A 16,833-nucleotide genomic window follows, 5' to 3' on the forward strand; every position below is an offset into this window, starting at 1 on the left:
ACAACTGAACGGAAAAGCAACAAATGGCTGTCAGTTTTTACTTTCCAATTACCACGAGGCAGCCAATAACTCTGAAATATTTTTGCGTTACTTTCAATATAAAAAATACCTCCGTAGAAAACAATGCCCGGCTAAAATTGCACATCGATGATTTCCAGGCCAAGATGACGACTTACAGCCGAATTTAGCCCTGAACTACCATCTTCAATTTAGCAATGAATCACGTTTTGAGACTTCTTGCGATGGAAAATAGAATCTTTCCAGGATAATTTGACAATGATATGCCACCGATGTGTCGCCAACACCGGCTCTCATGGCCGCGGTGTCGCCATCTGGAGATCTCAGAGCGATTCGGGACTGTATCCAGCGCAAGGTGACAGAAACAATAACAGGAGGACGAGAGGGAGAGAGACTAGGGACAACATCAGGAGCTGAGAACTACTCACACTTGTCCTTTGTCTTCTTCCGGCGGCACCAGAGGATGACGATGATGCAGACGACAAGCAGCAGCACCAGCGCCACGGCCACCACCACAATGATGATGATGAAGTTCATGCTGCCCAGGTGCATGCCCCAGCCGCTGACACCTGTTAAAAGGGGTGGGAAGTAGCAGAGTTAGGTGATGGCGACCTTTCAATGACATGACAGGCTGACGCGGAGGCCGTAACGGCTTTCAGCTACCTGCATAATTGAATGCGAAGAGGATTTATGTGACGGTTTGGCGGATAGTTTGAAGTGTTGACTTCTTGAATGCGCTGAAACTTTTAAAGGAGCGTGAAAGCTTGCAGTGCCTCACAATCCCTGCATTTTTGATAAAATCGATATTTTTGTTCCGGACCAACACCATTCCTTATGAATCGCGCCGAGTTTGGATTCCTTCAAAACTATAACAAAGTTCTGCCTATCTTCATTATGCGAAAACTGTCTGCTATGGAAGTCCTAACCGGCGAAGTTTTCTGAGCCGTTCTCAGTGCTCACCTTTGACATCGATTTCGCAGGGCACGCCGGCGCCGACCGTGTTGTTGACGTGGCACGAGTAGGTGCCGAAGTCACGGCTGCCCGGACGCACTATCAGCGTGCTGACGGTGCCCTCCGTGTGGATGTCGCCCTTGAGCGTCTGGTTGTTGAAGAACCAGCCGAAGGTGACGTCGTCGGGCACGGCGTCCACCTCACAGAGCAGCAGGTACTCCCCGTCCTCCTCCGTCTGACGGATCGCGCACTGGGGCTTGTCTAGAAACGAAAAACGAGATAGTAGTTATAAAAAAGCTCCTCGTTCGTCCGCAAATACAAACGTGTTTGATTTATGCCTACCATTATACTCATGTGAGCTTCTGATGCACTGAGTCACCATGTTTACGTTTGTGTAAACAAGCGAATGACGTCATCAGTAACATTTACCTTTGAGACCGAAACCTCTGATAGTTTCAAACACAGAGCTGTTACTATAACTCACTGCATGACTCACGGCAGTCAGGACTGGAGAGTGCCAGGTGAGCTACTTACACATCACATTCACGAACACCTTGGTAGAGGCTACGCCGTGCTTGTTCTGCGCCTCACACTCGTACTCCCCAGCCTTGTCCCGTTTGATACCGTCCTGGAAATTGAGCCGGAGCCGATCTCCAGTCTGAAGAGCCGCGTCATCTGAAACGAAATACCGCATCCAAATCAGCATCGGTCCAAGAGTGTGTCGCGTTATAGCCATTGCTTGAGTATCACCGCGAAGGATGGCTAAGGGAAGTATGGTTACATATACGGCCGATAGATGGCACTAGTAGTAGCGCCTGGAGTGATACTGTGCCGCATAACACGCGCAGTCAAACAGCGACCGAGGCAAGTTAGTTAGTTGAACGAGTTCTCCAGCAAGTACAATGAAGTTCTCTTTTGAACTTGAGAAAAGTGGTTTAATTAGACACGTTATTGCTTGAACTTAGCAACTACCGCGCTAAAAAAACGTCACCTTAACAACGGTCTTAGCAATACGATACGAATGGAGCTGTTAAATTCCACAATCATTTTAAGCCGTCAGAGTCTAACTACATGAGTGCAAGATAATCAAGAGAAACAATGTTTTGACATGTGCTGTGACCTTTTTTCCAGATGTAGTTGGCGTCTGGGTAGGCGTTGGCCTGGCAGACGACCTCGTCGGGAGTCTCCCCCTCCACCACGTCCACGATTGGAGAGCTGAGACTGATGTTCTCCGGCGGGTCTGTAACAATAGACAGGGTAGAATGGTGACACGGGAATAAGGCAAATATAGATCGATATGAGTGTGCAGGTTAAGACTTGCAATCGCGCCGAGTATGTTGAAAAATACTCGACAGTCATGAAATATTAATGTCGGTAAAATAAAGCATAAGCGAGTGCAGTACGGATTTCTCTGAAATTTTAAATTGAAGAAGTTCGCAACGCTATTACTACCTACTCAGGCCGTTTGCCTGAGGCTACTCACTCGTAGCCGATTCCGGAAGGTTCAACAGAAAATTCATCCATACGTTACAATCAAACTTCAATAACTCTACTACCGACTTCAATGGCGTTGTAGCGGTGATGTCACTCACACTCGACGGTGAAGAAGGTGGTGCTGCTGACACCGGGCCCCACCGGGTTGGCCGTGCTCCTGCACGTGTAGTTGGCGTTGTCCTTGACCCGGTCGAGCATCTGACCCGGCCAGGCGGACATGTTCCAGGTCAGAGTTGACACCACCGACTCGAGGTCGTTGGTGCGCGGGTCGGGGTCCAGCGTGCTCGTCTTGATCGAGTACAGCGGGCTGTCCTCCTCAATAATCTGTGAAAAGACGGCGCGGCTGTTAAAAGGAGCAGGGATGACGGCGTTGTCACATCGGTCAGGAGATGGTATGAACATCACGCAAAGCATGTTTAATGCTCCACAACGCTGGACGATTTTGAAACTCCACCTTCCATCGTTACCAAAATTGCATCCAAATTTGAGCACTGAGCAGGATAATAGAAAATATTTACTAACAAGAATGCAAGTTTGAAGCGGTTACGTCACGTAATGACATATAGCGATATTTTTAAGGTACATAATGCATCCATAGCCATCAATCAGCCCACTTCGGACGGGGCTACCACTAACCTCGTCATCCTTGAGCCACTGAAGACTGCAGAGCGGGGAGCACTCGACCCGACACGTGACCGAGATAGAGGAGGAGTTCATCAGAGCGCCCAGGTAGAGCGGCAGGCGCTCGATAAACTGGGGCTTCGCTGGAAAAAAGAATAAACAACATCAGAGGGTTTTTCGAGAACTACTTAGGGCAGGTCAGCAGCAGTGTTTATAACGTGGTTTGTTTGGAAGGTACAAGTTGTTTTCTTTGATTGTTTCGTAAACGAGGGATTTTTATCGATTCCATTTATAAATTAGATACCAAAAATGTCAATATGTGCTACCTCATACTTACGATACAAAACAAGAGTTGACATACATTCAAGCTCATCCCTTTGCCGTTCGTGCAAATCTCTATCCACCCTTTACGACTTTGTCAAAGTCCATTAACGCTGGGACAGACCGCTGAAGCCTGACACGTATGACGTTAACCTAACACCACTTCTCTCTCCCTCTCTCCTCTTCTCTGCTCTACCCATCGCCTGACAAATCTCTGGAAGCCGTGCCCTCTCTCTCTCTCCCTCTCTCTGCTGGAGCCAAGTTGCAGCCGACGGGTGAATTTGACGGCCACTGATTGGTTCATTAGTGTTCGCGGACGGATTCTAGAGAACAGACTTGTGCGCAGATTTACAGAACTAGCCTCTGGCAGGTCCGGTGAGGTTTCGTTTGAGCTGATTGATGTGGTTTCGCTTGAGGTGATGGATGTAAGTGGTATAGTTCACTGACCACTCAGGTAATTAATGGGAATCAGGGTTACCGAGTTCTCCGAACAATGGATTATGATATCCACTCGGGTAGATTAGTTACGGTTTCCGTAACCAAGGAACATGACCCTTCGTGATCATTGGGGATAAATGCCTAAGGCAAATTAATTACTACAGAGCATCCACTAAACTCATAGCATTCGAAATGAAGCAGACAGTTTCTTCGATACTCCTTTATTTTTACAGCCCCCCCCCCCTTTCTTTCTCCAGCCCCCACCTGACTTATCCTTCGCCCCTATGCTCGCGCGCCACTCACTGTAGACTTTGAGGTCGACCTTGCCCTCGAGGCTGTTGCCGGCCTCGTTGGATGCCGTGCAGCTGAACGTGGTGGCGTCCTCTAGCTTTACCGTGTTGATGCGCCACTGACTCTCCTGCACGTCCGAGATCAGGTGGTTGCCGCGCATCCACATGTACTGCGGATGGAGAACAGAGTCGGTCAGAGAACACCGCTATTGAGAGTTGTGGGAAGAAGGTGCTTCCACTTTTCTGCTTTCATGCAAGCTATTCAGTCGATTTCATTGGTAATGACAGAAATAAATGTGGCATGAAGTTTATCTTTTGATTTATTTTTAAACCTGGATATTATCGCTCGTGTAGGCCAGTATATGACAGAAGTGAAATGTATTCAACCGTACTGAGCAGCCCTCCTTAAATTAAAACGTCATTGTTCATGGCCTACCACCCAATTAGCTAGCCCATCAATTAAGTCCGGACCATCGATCAGCGACAGTAAAAAGTCCAGTGACGTATGAGCTGCCGACCAATCAGCTGGCGTCCCGTCTGACCTTATTGGCCGGAGGGTAGCCGGGGTCGTCGACCTCACAGGTGAGGGTCACTGCTGACCCCTTCAGCACGGTGGGGGGACTGTAGACGAGAGCAGTCTGCCGCGGTGGATCTGAAACACGAACGGGGTAATTTAGTTAGTGAGGGAAGCATATAGGTCAAGCTGATAGTGCTAGTGACTGGAGAGTGTAGAGTGTAGCTGACTGATACTAACTGATATTCGTGTTTCTAATCTACAAATCAGTGTGAATCTCAAATTCACGACAAAAGTTGGCGCCAATATCACCGGAAAGAGAGACTGTTATCTGAACGATTATCAACTTTGCAAACCTACCAGCCGGCTACATTCGAAAACAAACATTTCAACTCCACTGAACTCGGCTTCATAAGCGGTGTTAGCGGCAGCGATCTGCCGGGGCCAGATGAGCCACCCGCCGGATTGGCTTTCAGAGACATCTAATTTGTCCGACGGCAAACTTGGAGGCGGACACAGTTGGGTGTGTTTCATTTAGCTCGGGCGAGCGATGAGTTGCCTCAAACGGCGGGGTCGTGCCACAGCGGTCTGGACAGCCGGGTCGGCACTACATATTGCGCTACCCAGGCTCAAAACCAGACTAAGACGTGTTTGAATTTCTCCTACAGATAAACGGTAAGTTACTGCAAACAACTAACTCTAATTCTAAACACTACTCTCGATGCAGAGCAGAGCATCATAGGCATCGGTCTCACGTAAGTGATAATATAAATGGAGAAACTGATACCTTATACGACCAAACAGCGAACAGTTCAATCAGGGTGCCAGGTTTTAAACTTTGCTATAACAATCCCAGTTCAGTACATGCCCTCAGACATCATTAAAAGTTCATTATTTCCCTTCGACTTACATCGTACGACGAGCTCGCGTTCCTTGGAGCGCGGCCCCCATCCGGCGGCGTTCTTTCCCGAGCAGCTGTAGTTGGCCATGAAGGAGCGCTCCACGGAGAGCAGGACCAGTGGCGCCGGATTGGTGCCACACAGCTCCTCCAGCTGGAGAACCTCGCTCGAGTCGGGGTCGTAGTAGTCCTGAATGTCGTACGGCAGAGCTGGGAGGGCGAGAGAAGGGGTGGTTAGGTCAAAGTAAGACAGCAAAGAAATGGAGTAAATGAGAGTAAATATCAAGGAATAATGCGATGAATGCGGTAAGGTCAAACTCAATTTATACTCAGTTTCACCATCGTCACTATACCAAAGATTTGCTCCGTAAATCACAGCCACTTTAATGGTCATTCCTCATGCGGCAGACCGATAACACCATCATACAGCACCATTAGGCACCACTCCCCTCCCTCAACCAACACCCCACAGCGTCATAGTTCGCTCAGCACCACTCACTGGTGACGGTGCCGTTGATTTCGGTGGTGTTGGTGCAGTTCTCGTCGGGTACCTGCCGCAGCATGATACCGTCCAGGTACCAGCGAACGGCCAGCAGCTCGTCCGGGTTGCCGTCGGTGACGTCACAGACGAAGGTGACGTTCTCTCGGTCTCGCTCGAGCACCATGGCCGGCTCCATAGTGATCACAGTGTCTGGCGGGACTGTAAAGATGGGGGGGGGGGGGATTCAGATGGGGATCATGGCCGTCTCCATAGTGATCGCCGTGTTTGGCGGGACTGTAGAAAGAGGGGAAGAGGGAGGGAGGCAGGTGAGATAACTATCTACGACAGCTGGGAGAGACTTGCGGAGACAATGTTATGAACCGTCAGATACAGTCTTCTTCTGTATAGTTGTGTAGTAGTCAGTGGAATATACCAGCAGAGTGCCGACAACCATTTTCATAACGTGTGGTGGAAAACTTTGCCACATCTATTTGAGGCACTCGGCTGCATTGTATTGCGCATTCCTTCAAAGGCATGCGAACGCAGAAGCTGATGCAATTATGCAATGTCAGATATACAGCAATAAATTTACCGAGGTTGTTTTGTAAACCAGCATCCGGCCGCTTTTGGCAGCGTTTCGCGAGGGTCGGGCTGTGGCATTCTCCGCGCCATATCCTCCCTGGAGTGCGTCGCCAAGTGAAATTGGCAATAAACGATGTTTTCATTCGAAGGGAATCGTCCGGATGAAAATGATGGTAACAAAATAAAGGATAACGGGATGCTAAAACCACTGCAACCAAACAGGGCCTTCGAGGCAGCTTCAAACTATGAAAGTGGGATGTTGTAACTTGTAAACTGATATTGATGCCTTAAACAAAAACAAACGGAAACGTAAATTAGATATGGGAATGAGAGCTCGACACTGTGTCAGATAAAGTCAGATAAATTTAGTCAGTGGGTTTGGTTTTGTACCAATATCGAAACTCGATAAAAATTAAAATTACAACCGTTTACTGTTTTTACAGGCTAGACTAAATACAAACTGTGCTGAACCACATCGCATTGCTATATAGTTATTCTTTTGACGTATTTTTTTTCTATATTTTTAACGACTTTCATTGCTCTCGTAAATGCCGTCTAATGCTGGGTTTTCTGCCCCTCCAGTGTGTGTTATCGGCCTTGGCAGCGAATCTGTGCACTTCGCTGCCACTTTGACACTTGTGACAACGGTTGACGCGAGGCGGATATTGAGTTTAGGGTGCACTTTGGCGCTCTGTTCTCCATTATAAAATGATGTGTACGACGTAGGCAAACGGTAAACAAGGTTGACGGAGGCGTATAAAATCAGCCTGGTGTCAGGCAGCAGCAAAACAGGGTACTTGTTGAGGCGAGCGCGGCTTTGGGAGAGACCACGACGCATAAAAACTGCGCTGAAACTTTGAGCCTGACTTTGGGCACGACTAAGGAGTTGTTGCTAAAAGAATCCTCCACAATCCACATCCTCATCATTGTTTCGTGTACAGGGTTGGGCAGATAAATTGGGACAAAATACCTATTTGCACTTAGAACGCCGAAGCTTAGAAATTTGTAAACATAGGCATTTCAAATTTGGATCACATATTGTCACACCAATTTTACACATTTTCACCAAATATGGTCACCGTTGTCCACCTGCATCAGTCCTTATCGGTGCCTGGACTGGCCGCACGCGCGGCGAGATCTTCCGTCTGAAATGGCTCGTAATTGTAGCCAACTGGCACTGCTGAGGCTCACCACAGTCACATGGGGACGTTCGTTAGACTCACGCGCAAAAACGCCCAAGCAACCAGAACTTGTGTGGGCTGAGGTTTACTGGGGAAGGGGGCATTTTCCCTTGGGTACAGTTTGCGGGATCCTCCGTTTCAGGAGATTTTGTATTTAATTTACTGTATGCCGGGGAGCTGACTCTTCGAAGAGCATCACTCCATGCAGGATGTTGCCTTCTTTCATCTTGTTGATTCGAACTGCCGGAATAATGGTTAGGTACCCTGTAATGGCGAACCCCCTCCCGATTCCGTAAAATAAGGGGCCCCACGTGACCGTCAGAAGTCACCGGGTGGAATGCCATCACCGATGTCTGCTGCATGCTTTTTGGAACTAAGATCACGTCTTCTGGGCTGGTTGCGATGTTACATGGTGTTTGCGATTGTTCATATGTTCGGTTATGGGGATACCATCGTCGAAAAAGACCTGCACGTGCTTGCTCGCTTCTCCAAGCCCTTCAAGAGGAAACAATCTTTTTAACGTCACAGCTGCTTCAACATCTATGTTGACAGGTTGATATGCATCAATACATAAGAGTGCATGTTTGAGGTGCTGGTATATTCAAATATTGCTTTCTCATGGCGCGGCTACCTTCGTTGTAAGCTCGCGCCACTGTTTTCGCGAGGATCCTCTGATTTAACTGAATTTTGCCTTTTAGCCCCCCTGGAAATCCGGGGGAGCGGCCGGTGTCAATGCAATAGGTATGTAAGGATGAGTCAATATCATCTCTTCCACCAACGTTTACGTCTGTTCGATACACACTACTTTCAGCCATTTGATGGAGCATAATTAGAGTATTGGCTCGCATATGCGCGCGGACTAAGTTAATAGTGGCTTGCTTAAGCCCACGTTCTGTGACCAGCCGACTCAAAATTACAACACAACCTGCATAACATGGAAACGTATTCATTAGCCTATATTTATGTTCAAAAATTATATTTATCACTCAAAAAGTAGTCGTTTTAGAGGAAGTTGAAATTTGTCCCAATTTATCTGCCCAACCCTGTATACCAGCGATCACATTTTTATCGATGTAAGTCAGAAATTCTGGGAAGAAAATATCTGTCTATACTCACACTGGACGTGCACTACTGCCTCGTTGTCGGCCCTGCCGACGCCGACGTCGTTGGCCACCTCACAGCGGTACCGCCCCGCGTCCCGGCGGGACGTGTTCTTTATCAGCAGCGACGGGTTGTCCAGGGCGCCTCCCTCGAACTTCTCCTCATCGGTGAGGTCCAGTGCCCGGCCGTCCTTGTACCTGACGAACGGAGAGAGATGGATCGTCAAACTCCGCAGCGGGGTAAAGGGCTGGTGAACGATGTTGGGCTAAATGTGGATGGATGTCTCGAAGTTGAGGTTCATGAACAAGGTCAAATTTGCAGTGTTTGGGCGGAATTAATGATGACATAAAGTCGAATGGTATTTCATAAAAGGTTATCAAAACATGCAAGATATCTGAAAGATAAATCGAAGACATCGATGAATTATGACGTGCCCTGCATATGCACTTATGAAATATCTTATATTTCCCTGAAAACTTGATCCGGGTTCAAATTTAGACACACAGACGCCATCGTTCTGCGCCTGGCTCCAATCAATTGTCATCGACTGCTGTCCTAACGCCGTAAGTAGCTACACCCACGCCTGTCGCGACCCATTTCCGAACAGGGCCGATCCCAGGGCCAATCCCTGGGGTCGGCGGACGGCTGTAGACCCCGTCCGCCGGCCGCTCCGCCCCGAACAGTACCTCACTGAGAGCCGACCGCCGGCTTACCGGCTTTAGCCAGGGGTGTGACGGCATGTCCGTATTCTGAGACGATGTGTTGTTGAGTGTCAGGGTGGGTTTTGGAGGATTTCCGGAGTGTTGGTGACGGAGGAGGTCAAAGTAGACAGGAGATAGAGGATATCGCTGGAGTTTTGTCTTTCGGTGGTTGGGTTTTGTTAGTAAGCTGATAGTTAGTAGAACTGCGATGTATGAGCTGTCAGTGTCTGAAGCCGGGACGTGAAATTAGCTGGGTTTCATTTATTCTTTACACTAGCACCACTTCTCCTACATATGGAGCACGCTCTAGACCCAAAACCTGGTTTACAGCGTATAACAATCACCACAATTTGCGCGTCATGTTCATTTATCGCAGTAACCAATACTCACCAGATGACCGATGAGAGGTTGGTGGGGTTGGCGTCGATCTCGCAGAAGAGCAGGATGTCCATCGACTCATTCACTGTGATGTTGGTGGGCTCAACGCTCACCTGCGGTGCATCTGGAAACGGTTGAAAGCAGTCAATAGTTACCTTTGTAATAAATGCATGGCTAAGAGGTTCTGTTTTTTAGGTAGGCGTATGCAGTAGCGAACTATCACGACAAATTGAGTATAATCAAAACGAAAATTAGCACGCAGAAAATGCTGCTTTTCATCGTCAACCTTCATCACAAGATTGTGTAGGTATTAGACACAAATTAGTGAAATACTCACAGAGCACCTGGACCTTGACGGGCGCCCTGAGAGGCGACTCGTTTTTCCTCTCGATGACGGCGTTGGTGGCCACACAGACGATGTCGTCTCCGTTCACATCGCGGGTGGCCGTGAACGTGTACCGACTGATGGTCTCAGTGGTGCTGTCCGGCTGAGGAGGTCAAAGTTAGAGGTCAGCGGGTCAGGTCAAAAGTCAGGGGGTCAGAGGCTAGAGGTCTGAATTGTCTATTTCGACCTCTAACTTGTTTTAAAGGCTAAGAAAATAAAAAAATACATGACTTGGGGTGCGCCATGGTAAAACACTTATGTTAGATAATTTAAAGAAGTAAAGTAGACGAAGGTAAAAAGACGTAAAGTCGGGCATGCAGTCAGGGTAGTCAACATGGTTCAGAGCATAAGTTGTATGTGACAAATTCATTGCATATATAGTCTAGCATAGCAAAATGCATTTCTTTCACACATACAATGTCACAGAGCTACATTTCTGCGAAAAAGTGGTTACACGTGTCCACAGTTTTGCACAAACTATTCATAAAAGCAGGAAAATTGATTTCCAAAGGGGTAAAAACGGGCTAAGGGTACACTCAGCGATGCACCGGATGCAGGGCACAAGAAAGAAGAAAGGGTACATCAATGGCAAACTCTACGTCATAACCCTACTTAGAAATTCAATCTAGCGCCACAAAACGCTCCCGGAAAAACACTAGCGCCAAGGTACGACTGTCCATCAACACAAGACTTACGTATTCACTGATGATTTCCCCAATCTAAGCGTGTCATACGGAACAGAATAGTTTTGTAACATGTCGGCTAGCATTCTACCCTTTGGCAGATATCTGACGTCGTCGCAACAATAGGCTGTTTATTGAATTGAGCTCCACAGGAATGAGGCCCATGACATTTTTTAGATTAGTTGGCTAAGGTTGCCAGGCTTCCCCATAATATTTGAGATTCTAGTACGAGAAGTAGCTTTTTTAAATCATCACCTAAGCATCCCAACGGTCCGTTCTTTTCCTCCACTATCCGCCCGCTCACCTGGACCCTCTCGGAGTCGGAAGTCTGCTCCAGCAGCCGGTCGGTGCCCCGCAGCCAGGTGATGTTGGCCGCCGGCCGCGCCCCGGTCACCTTACAGGTCAACGTCACCTGGGAGCCCTCGTCGACCGGACTCTCCAGACCCGACAGCTCGATCGTCCGCGGCCGAACTGCCAATGGGCGTGGGAGAGGGGATATTGTAGATCACATGAAACATCATTGGATAGGAAATACGGTTCACGTTTGATATGTTTTGCATGCTTTGCCACGAACGAAAGCGTATGCTAATGTAGTTACGATCGTCTGGTACTTTTTGTGCGATCAGTTTTCAAAAATGGTACGTGACGTATATGTGTATACCCTGAAGATAATCAAGAAAGAAGAGATGAGCTCATACAAAAGCTATTTGTAAATTGCTAATAGCAAGCACTAGAGTCACAAGTACAGGGACATTCTACAAAAATAAGGCATTATCATTAACAATGAACTAGCCGTAAGAGAGCTAAGCCCGCTAACACTGTCAGCCTTATAAGAAATAGCGAGCAAGAAACGCTTTTGCCTACTTCGCTATCAGTTTTGCAAGCGACTCATAAAGAAATAGTTTATCTCTCACACATAAGACGGACATGTTCTAAGAATTTAAGCTTAGAAACAATAAATCTAGCAACAAATCGTAAAAGTTTCAAGACAATAACCAAGTTCCAAGATACCAGACAAATTTATTTTATCTGTCTGGGTAACAGTGCGCTTACGAGAAACGGCCAAATATCTCGGGAGAGCTTCGAGGTGGAAAAAGAACAATGGCTATCACCGATGGAAGCTGTAATCGCTTTGAACATGAGGGTGTGCTATGCTTGTTGTATTGTTGAGTGAGCGTTGACTAGCGACATCCGAAGCGAAGCTATCGGCAATCACATTCTTGAATCACAAGACACCCAAAAATTACCTAAATTCCATCACAAATGAGTGTTGACTAAACTATAAAAATATGTATGTGTATCACACGACATAATTCCAACAGCATTGTAAATGAGAATACAAACAAACCGTCTGTTCACCTTCCGTATTACGGATCTCCAAGCTACATCACACATACTGGTACGTTAGGATATCACCCAAACACACCGTCAATCTGACATTACCAAACGTCACTCACCGTTGAGGTCGAGTGTCACCTTGGTGCTCAGCGGGTACTCGACGGCCTCATTGGAGGCGCGGCACTCAAACACTGACCCGAGGTCATGTCGGGTCAGTGGCACCCGCAGCTCGTTCATGCCGACCCCGGTGCCGTCCTCACTGAGAATGGCGCCGACATCACCTGCGGGTGCGACAACACAGTCAGGGAGGGTAGCTGAAAGGTCCGTGCAGCTATAGTAGCGAACAGGTTTATACGTTGGCTCTGTTTCGAACTGAGCTATATTCGTGCGTTTCGGTTCGTTTAATTTTGAACGTATTTGATGCCTGGTTTACGGTGAAAGTTTCAATTCGTATGGGGCACTGATGAGTCCAGCGTGACGACCAGTGTAGCTGCTGCATTAATAAAAAGAATAACATGTGTCGCGTGACACAACAGACTAACTTCAAAGGCGGAACTGTGTAATCAAGGGGTTGTATGAGAGGCACGGCATTTTGTAGCTAACTGCAGCCCCCGAGTCACCCATACACCGCCGCCGTGGCCGATGCTCCACTCTACTCAGCAAAGTGGACATTGATGACTGTGTTTTACATTGTCCCAATGTCGGTATATTATAATTGGCGGCATAGGCATATCTACTATAGGCATATTTATGCTCGATACCATTTACATATTTTATAAGCATTATTATATGGTAGGATTGTAGCTACACTGAACGCATAAAACATAGTATCACAACGCGGTGTTGCCTCCTACATGCCTTCCCTCAATCGACCATTTGAAGCACTAGGGTCTAGGACAGCAATACACAATTCTATTTTGCCATCAGCAACGCACCAATCAGTCTTTCCGGGGCTAGCAAACGGTTCGCTAGACATTGATGCGAATAAGTGACAAGCATGTTGACATTTTTGTCCTTGACATGGTTGTCTATCTAAAGCCTCGCTGTAAAGTTTCGCACCAGCTTGTCGGCCCAGCGGGCGGCAGCTAGCCCAAGTGCCTGCTCGCATCGCTGGGAGCACCGATTGAGTTCCACTTTTATTGAGGACGGACGCTCGTAAAGCGCTATTCACGGCGTCGGCCACATTGAAAATAACCTCGCATAAGCCGGCCGCATCTTCGTTGAAGATGACGACGAAATTCTGCGGTGCCGCTCCGCACGATCTCAAATATATTCCGTTTTACGATAAGTCCTATTCGGCGTTGGGATTGTGTTTGGGACGCCTGCGGTGATTTGAACACGGAGTCGTTACCCCAGGGAAGTTTCCAGATGTGGCCGTGTATTTGGAAAAGCTTCGTCGAAACGCCCTCCATCTGTGGTTTTAATTCATGGGCAAATTTCCTGAATGTCATTCGGGGACCCGGCATTTTATCATTTTGAATTAATGGCTGGCGGTTCGGCTGATTCCCCAGCATTGCCTAATGATACATTTTCCGCAATTAATATCCCTCACGACTGTCCCCGAGCTCCTGGCGCCGGAAGGATGCGGGACTATCAACCTCCATAGTGTCGCGGCGTTATAAATGGCAGGTTCTGGGGACAATATTTCCTCCCTGACATGACCCACGAGAGACGGAGTGACGTAGAGACACTGCCGCCCGGCCGAAATCAGCCACTTACCGTTAAACGAACGGCCTTCATGGGGTATCATTAATACACAGCAGTGACATTATCTCATATTGCTGCGGCTGCATGTTCAGAATAGTCGCGGCGGCCGACGACCTAATGACAGAGCCTAAACGATTTCTCTATAAAAGCTCAGCTGTCTTGGTATTGTGCAGTGAAATGAGATTGCATTGATGACGCGAGGTCTACAGAACCATGCCTGCTTCTTCGAAATACCAGCCGCTCAATTTAAAGTGATATTTTTGTTGTTGCAATAATTGTCATTCCAGTCCTCCGTAGCGCAAGCCTGCACAAGCTGTATCGACAAGTAACTCCTATTCCACCATGCCCGAGCAGCTGGTCCCAGCTCCAGCGCCCATATCATTTGCCATCGTCACTGCATTCGGCGCCATGCCGTGCGCCCCATGCTGTAAAACCAAACGCCTGTAAGCTGGCGGTGATTGGGTCGTGTCTACGCCGGCCTCGGCGGCTGACGGCCGTATCAGAACGTGACCTCTCGCTGGGCGCGCCCGCTGCCCCCGTCCCTGCCCCCCTGAACCGGTGACCCGCGCGGTGTGCCGACTGACCTCCCATGTTGATGGTGTCGTTCCACCAGGTGACGGAGGCGGCCGGCTTGCCCCCGGCCGACTCGCACTTGAGGTACAGCTGGGCGTCCTCTTCAAATGGACCAATCATAGCGCCGGCCTCCGTGCCGTCCTCCAGCAGAATGCGGATGCTGCTCGGCTTGGCTGTGAATAAAACAGAGTGTGAGTTGGGTCCCAGTCGAATGTCGGATTGAGTCATTATCTTTGAAAAGTAATCTGTGTAGTTTTGGCCAGGCTTCAATATTTCACAGCGCCGAATCGTGCGTGGCAACTGGTTAGTAGCTACTGAGATATATTTCCATGATTGATATAAAGTTTGTTTAGGAAAACCAGCATCAAAACAGAAAGCCAATTTCATTATTCATGTCTTGGTAGTCATTGAAGGCAGAAGCGACGCAACACGGTTCTTTGAGAGGGTCGCCAAAAAGTTGGACCAGCCAAACGAGGCAAAGTTATCACATCGTGAAAAAGTAGCGTCTCGATAGCATGAATAGAGTTGAAATTGTAGTGATATATTGAATGGAAGCAATCACAAGTTTGCACACAATTTGGCGGTATCCTAAATCTTGCCAACACACTTCTTTGCGCTATAAGATGAGCATTGAACATCCGAGGGACCCTTTACCTAACTTTGGAACAAAATTTATTTGATTTTTCACTCATTCAAAGAAGACATAAATAGGTTGCAGACTAGTTATGGGAAAAAGAACACAAGGTCATCGCTTACATAAATTATGAAAATGATTATCAAAACAACAACAAACTTATCTTCTAGCAGTGTTGCAACATTTAAGTAACAAATATGCTCAATTGTTTATGTTTATCTTACCTATAGTGGTGAGGTTGACGAACTGAATGACGGCACAGTTGTCGCGGACCTCCAGATACGTCAGCTCACACTTGTACAAGCTCTCGTCATCCGCCTTCAGGTTACGGATCTCCAACTCCGTCAGGGAAGAGCCTTTCGTGTACTGGAAGTAGCCCCTAAGAAACACATTATTGCATACTCGTTACTTGTAAATCGTGAGCGCATCGAACATCGGTTAATAACTAACTATAACATTACAGGCATAAGGCTGCAACATCAGGTGCATTTAAACATCGCATTGTTAACATTGGAAAAACATTTAGATCAACAGGTCACTCGAGGTATTCTGTCGCTGAATTTTCTATCGTCGGGTGCATAGCTTGTAGCAAAAACATCACTGGTTTTCATTAAACGAAGCGCCGCTCTAACTTCGTGATCAAAGACACAAATCACGGGGAAATAGGACGTCGTATAACCGGAATGTCTCCAGAGGAGAGGACATATTGCTGACTGGAGCAGTTGACGACGGTCGTGAGCGTCAATCAGTCCGGCACTCTGCCCTCCCTGCCCGCTGCACCATTACTACTCAGCAACCGTCGCAGCTATCAATTCGATCCGACACCTGATATCAGTCGCACCCTGTCCAGCCTTGGGGGAACGACGAACGTGTTACCGACCGCCCAACACGCTATCGTCATCACATGACCGCGGACGTCGGTCCAGACGTTGCCTTTAACATCCCACCCTGCCCCGTCCGGCCCTGACCGGCACATCGCTTACGCCAAACGGCACCCCGCGTCCGGCTGACGAGTCGGCGCCCTCATAATGCCGGCCGGAGGGCCTCATCTCAGCTCCAATACGCTGGCGTCAGCAAAAAGGCGGCGTTGCGCATGGCCCCGGCGACGGCGAGCCGAATGGCCGAGCCGGTCGGCAGGTCTGCCGGTCGTGATTTCAGTCACTGAATCGATGCTGACGTCGGACTAATTTGGATTCGTCGGAGACGCGATCCGTTTCGGGGATTTATTTATCGCGTTGGACGTTTGGACGGCGGCTCTGGTGGCGAGCAGTGACGGCTGCTGCGGCGGTAACTCTCGAGTATTGCAGAGAGAGGTTTGGATACCCTGCATAGCATTTCGACCGAGCCGGGCGTTCGGGGCGTTGGCCGCAGCTGGTCGACGAGCAATGATCGCCAGCGATCGGTGCCGGCCGACATGTCATTGATTTTATCGCCGGCCGATGAATGGCTCGGTTATTCGGTATTGATCAGACGCTCAGTGTTCCATCTCACTCCGCCGACGGCAAAGGACGCAAACCTGCGCCTCCAGGCCCGACGATTAAAAA

General features: G+C 48.3%; 1 protein-coding gene across 3 annotated transcripts in view; it reads right to left on the bottom strand.

Annotated features, from left to right (window-relative positions):
* The window catches only part of LOC122385834 (hemicentin-2-like), a 98,993-nt gene that overhangs the window by 7,381 nt on the left and 74,779 nt on the right, over positions 1–16,833 (bottom strand). For all 3 annotated transcript variants that reach the window (XM_043374413.1, XM_043374412.1, XM_043374414.1), the window contains exons 3-19: positions 15,514–15,668; positions 14,667–14,828; positions 12,495–12,656; positions 11,342–11,508; positions 10,307–10,457; positions 9,982–10,093; positions 8,906–9,087; positions 6,045–6,245; positions 5,558–5,755; positions 4,676–4,785; positions 4,147–4,303; positions 3,100–3,227; positions 2,562–2,787; positions 2,090–2,209; positions 1,504–1,644; positions 979–1,230; positions 447–587 (exon numbers count right to left, since the gene is read on the bottom strand). In XM_043374413.1, the coding sequence (XP_043230348.1) occupies positions 447–587; positions 979–1,230; positions 1,504–1,644; positions 2,090–2,209; positions 2,562–2,787; positions 3,100–3,227; positions 4,147–4,303; positions 4,676–4,785; positions 5,558–5,755; positions 6,045–6,245; positions 8,906–9,087; positions 9,982–10,093; positions 10,307–10,457; positions 11,342–11,508; positions 12,495–12,656; positions 14,667–14,828; positions 15,514–15,668 (2,765 nt within the window). The remainder of the gene's footprint in view (positions 1–446; positions 588–978; positions 1,231–1,503; positions 1,645–2,089; positions 2,210–2,561; positions 2,788–3,099; positions 3,228–4,146; positions 4,304–4,675; positions 4,786–5,557; positions 5,756–6,044; positions 6,246–8,905; positions 9,088–9,981; positions 10,094–10,306; positions 10,458–11,341; positions 11,509–12,494; positions 12,657–14,666; positions 14,829–15,513; positions 15,669–16,833) is intronic.

The sequence above is a fragment of the Amphibalanus amphitrite genome, unplaced genomic scaffold (assembly GCF_019059575.1).
Source record: "Amphibalanus amphitrite isolate SeventyFive unplaced genomic scaffold, NRLGWU_Aamphi_draft 000233F_arrow, whole genome shotgun sequence".
Classification (NCBI taxonomy): Eukaryota; Metazoa; Arthropoda; class Thecostraca; order Balanomorpha; family Balanidae; genus Amphibalanus; species Amphibalanus amphitrite.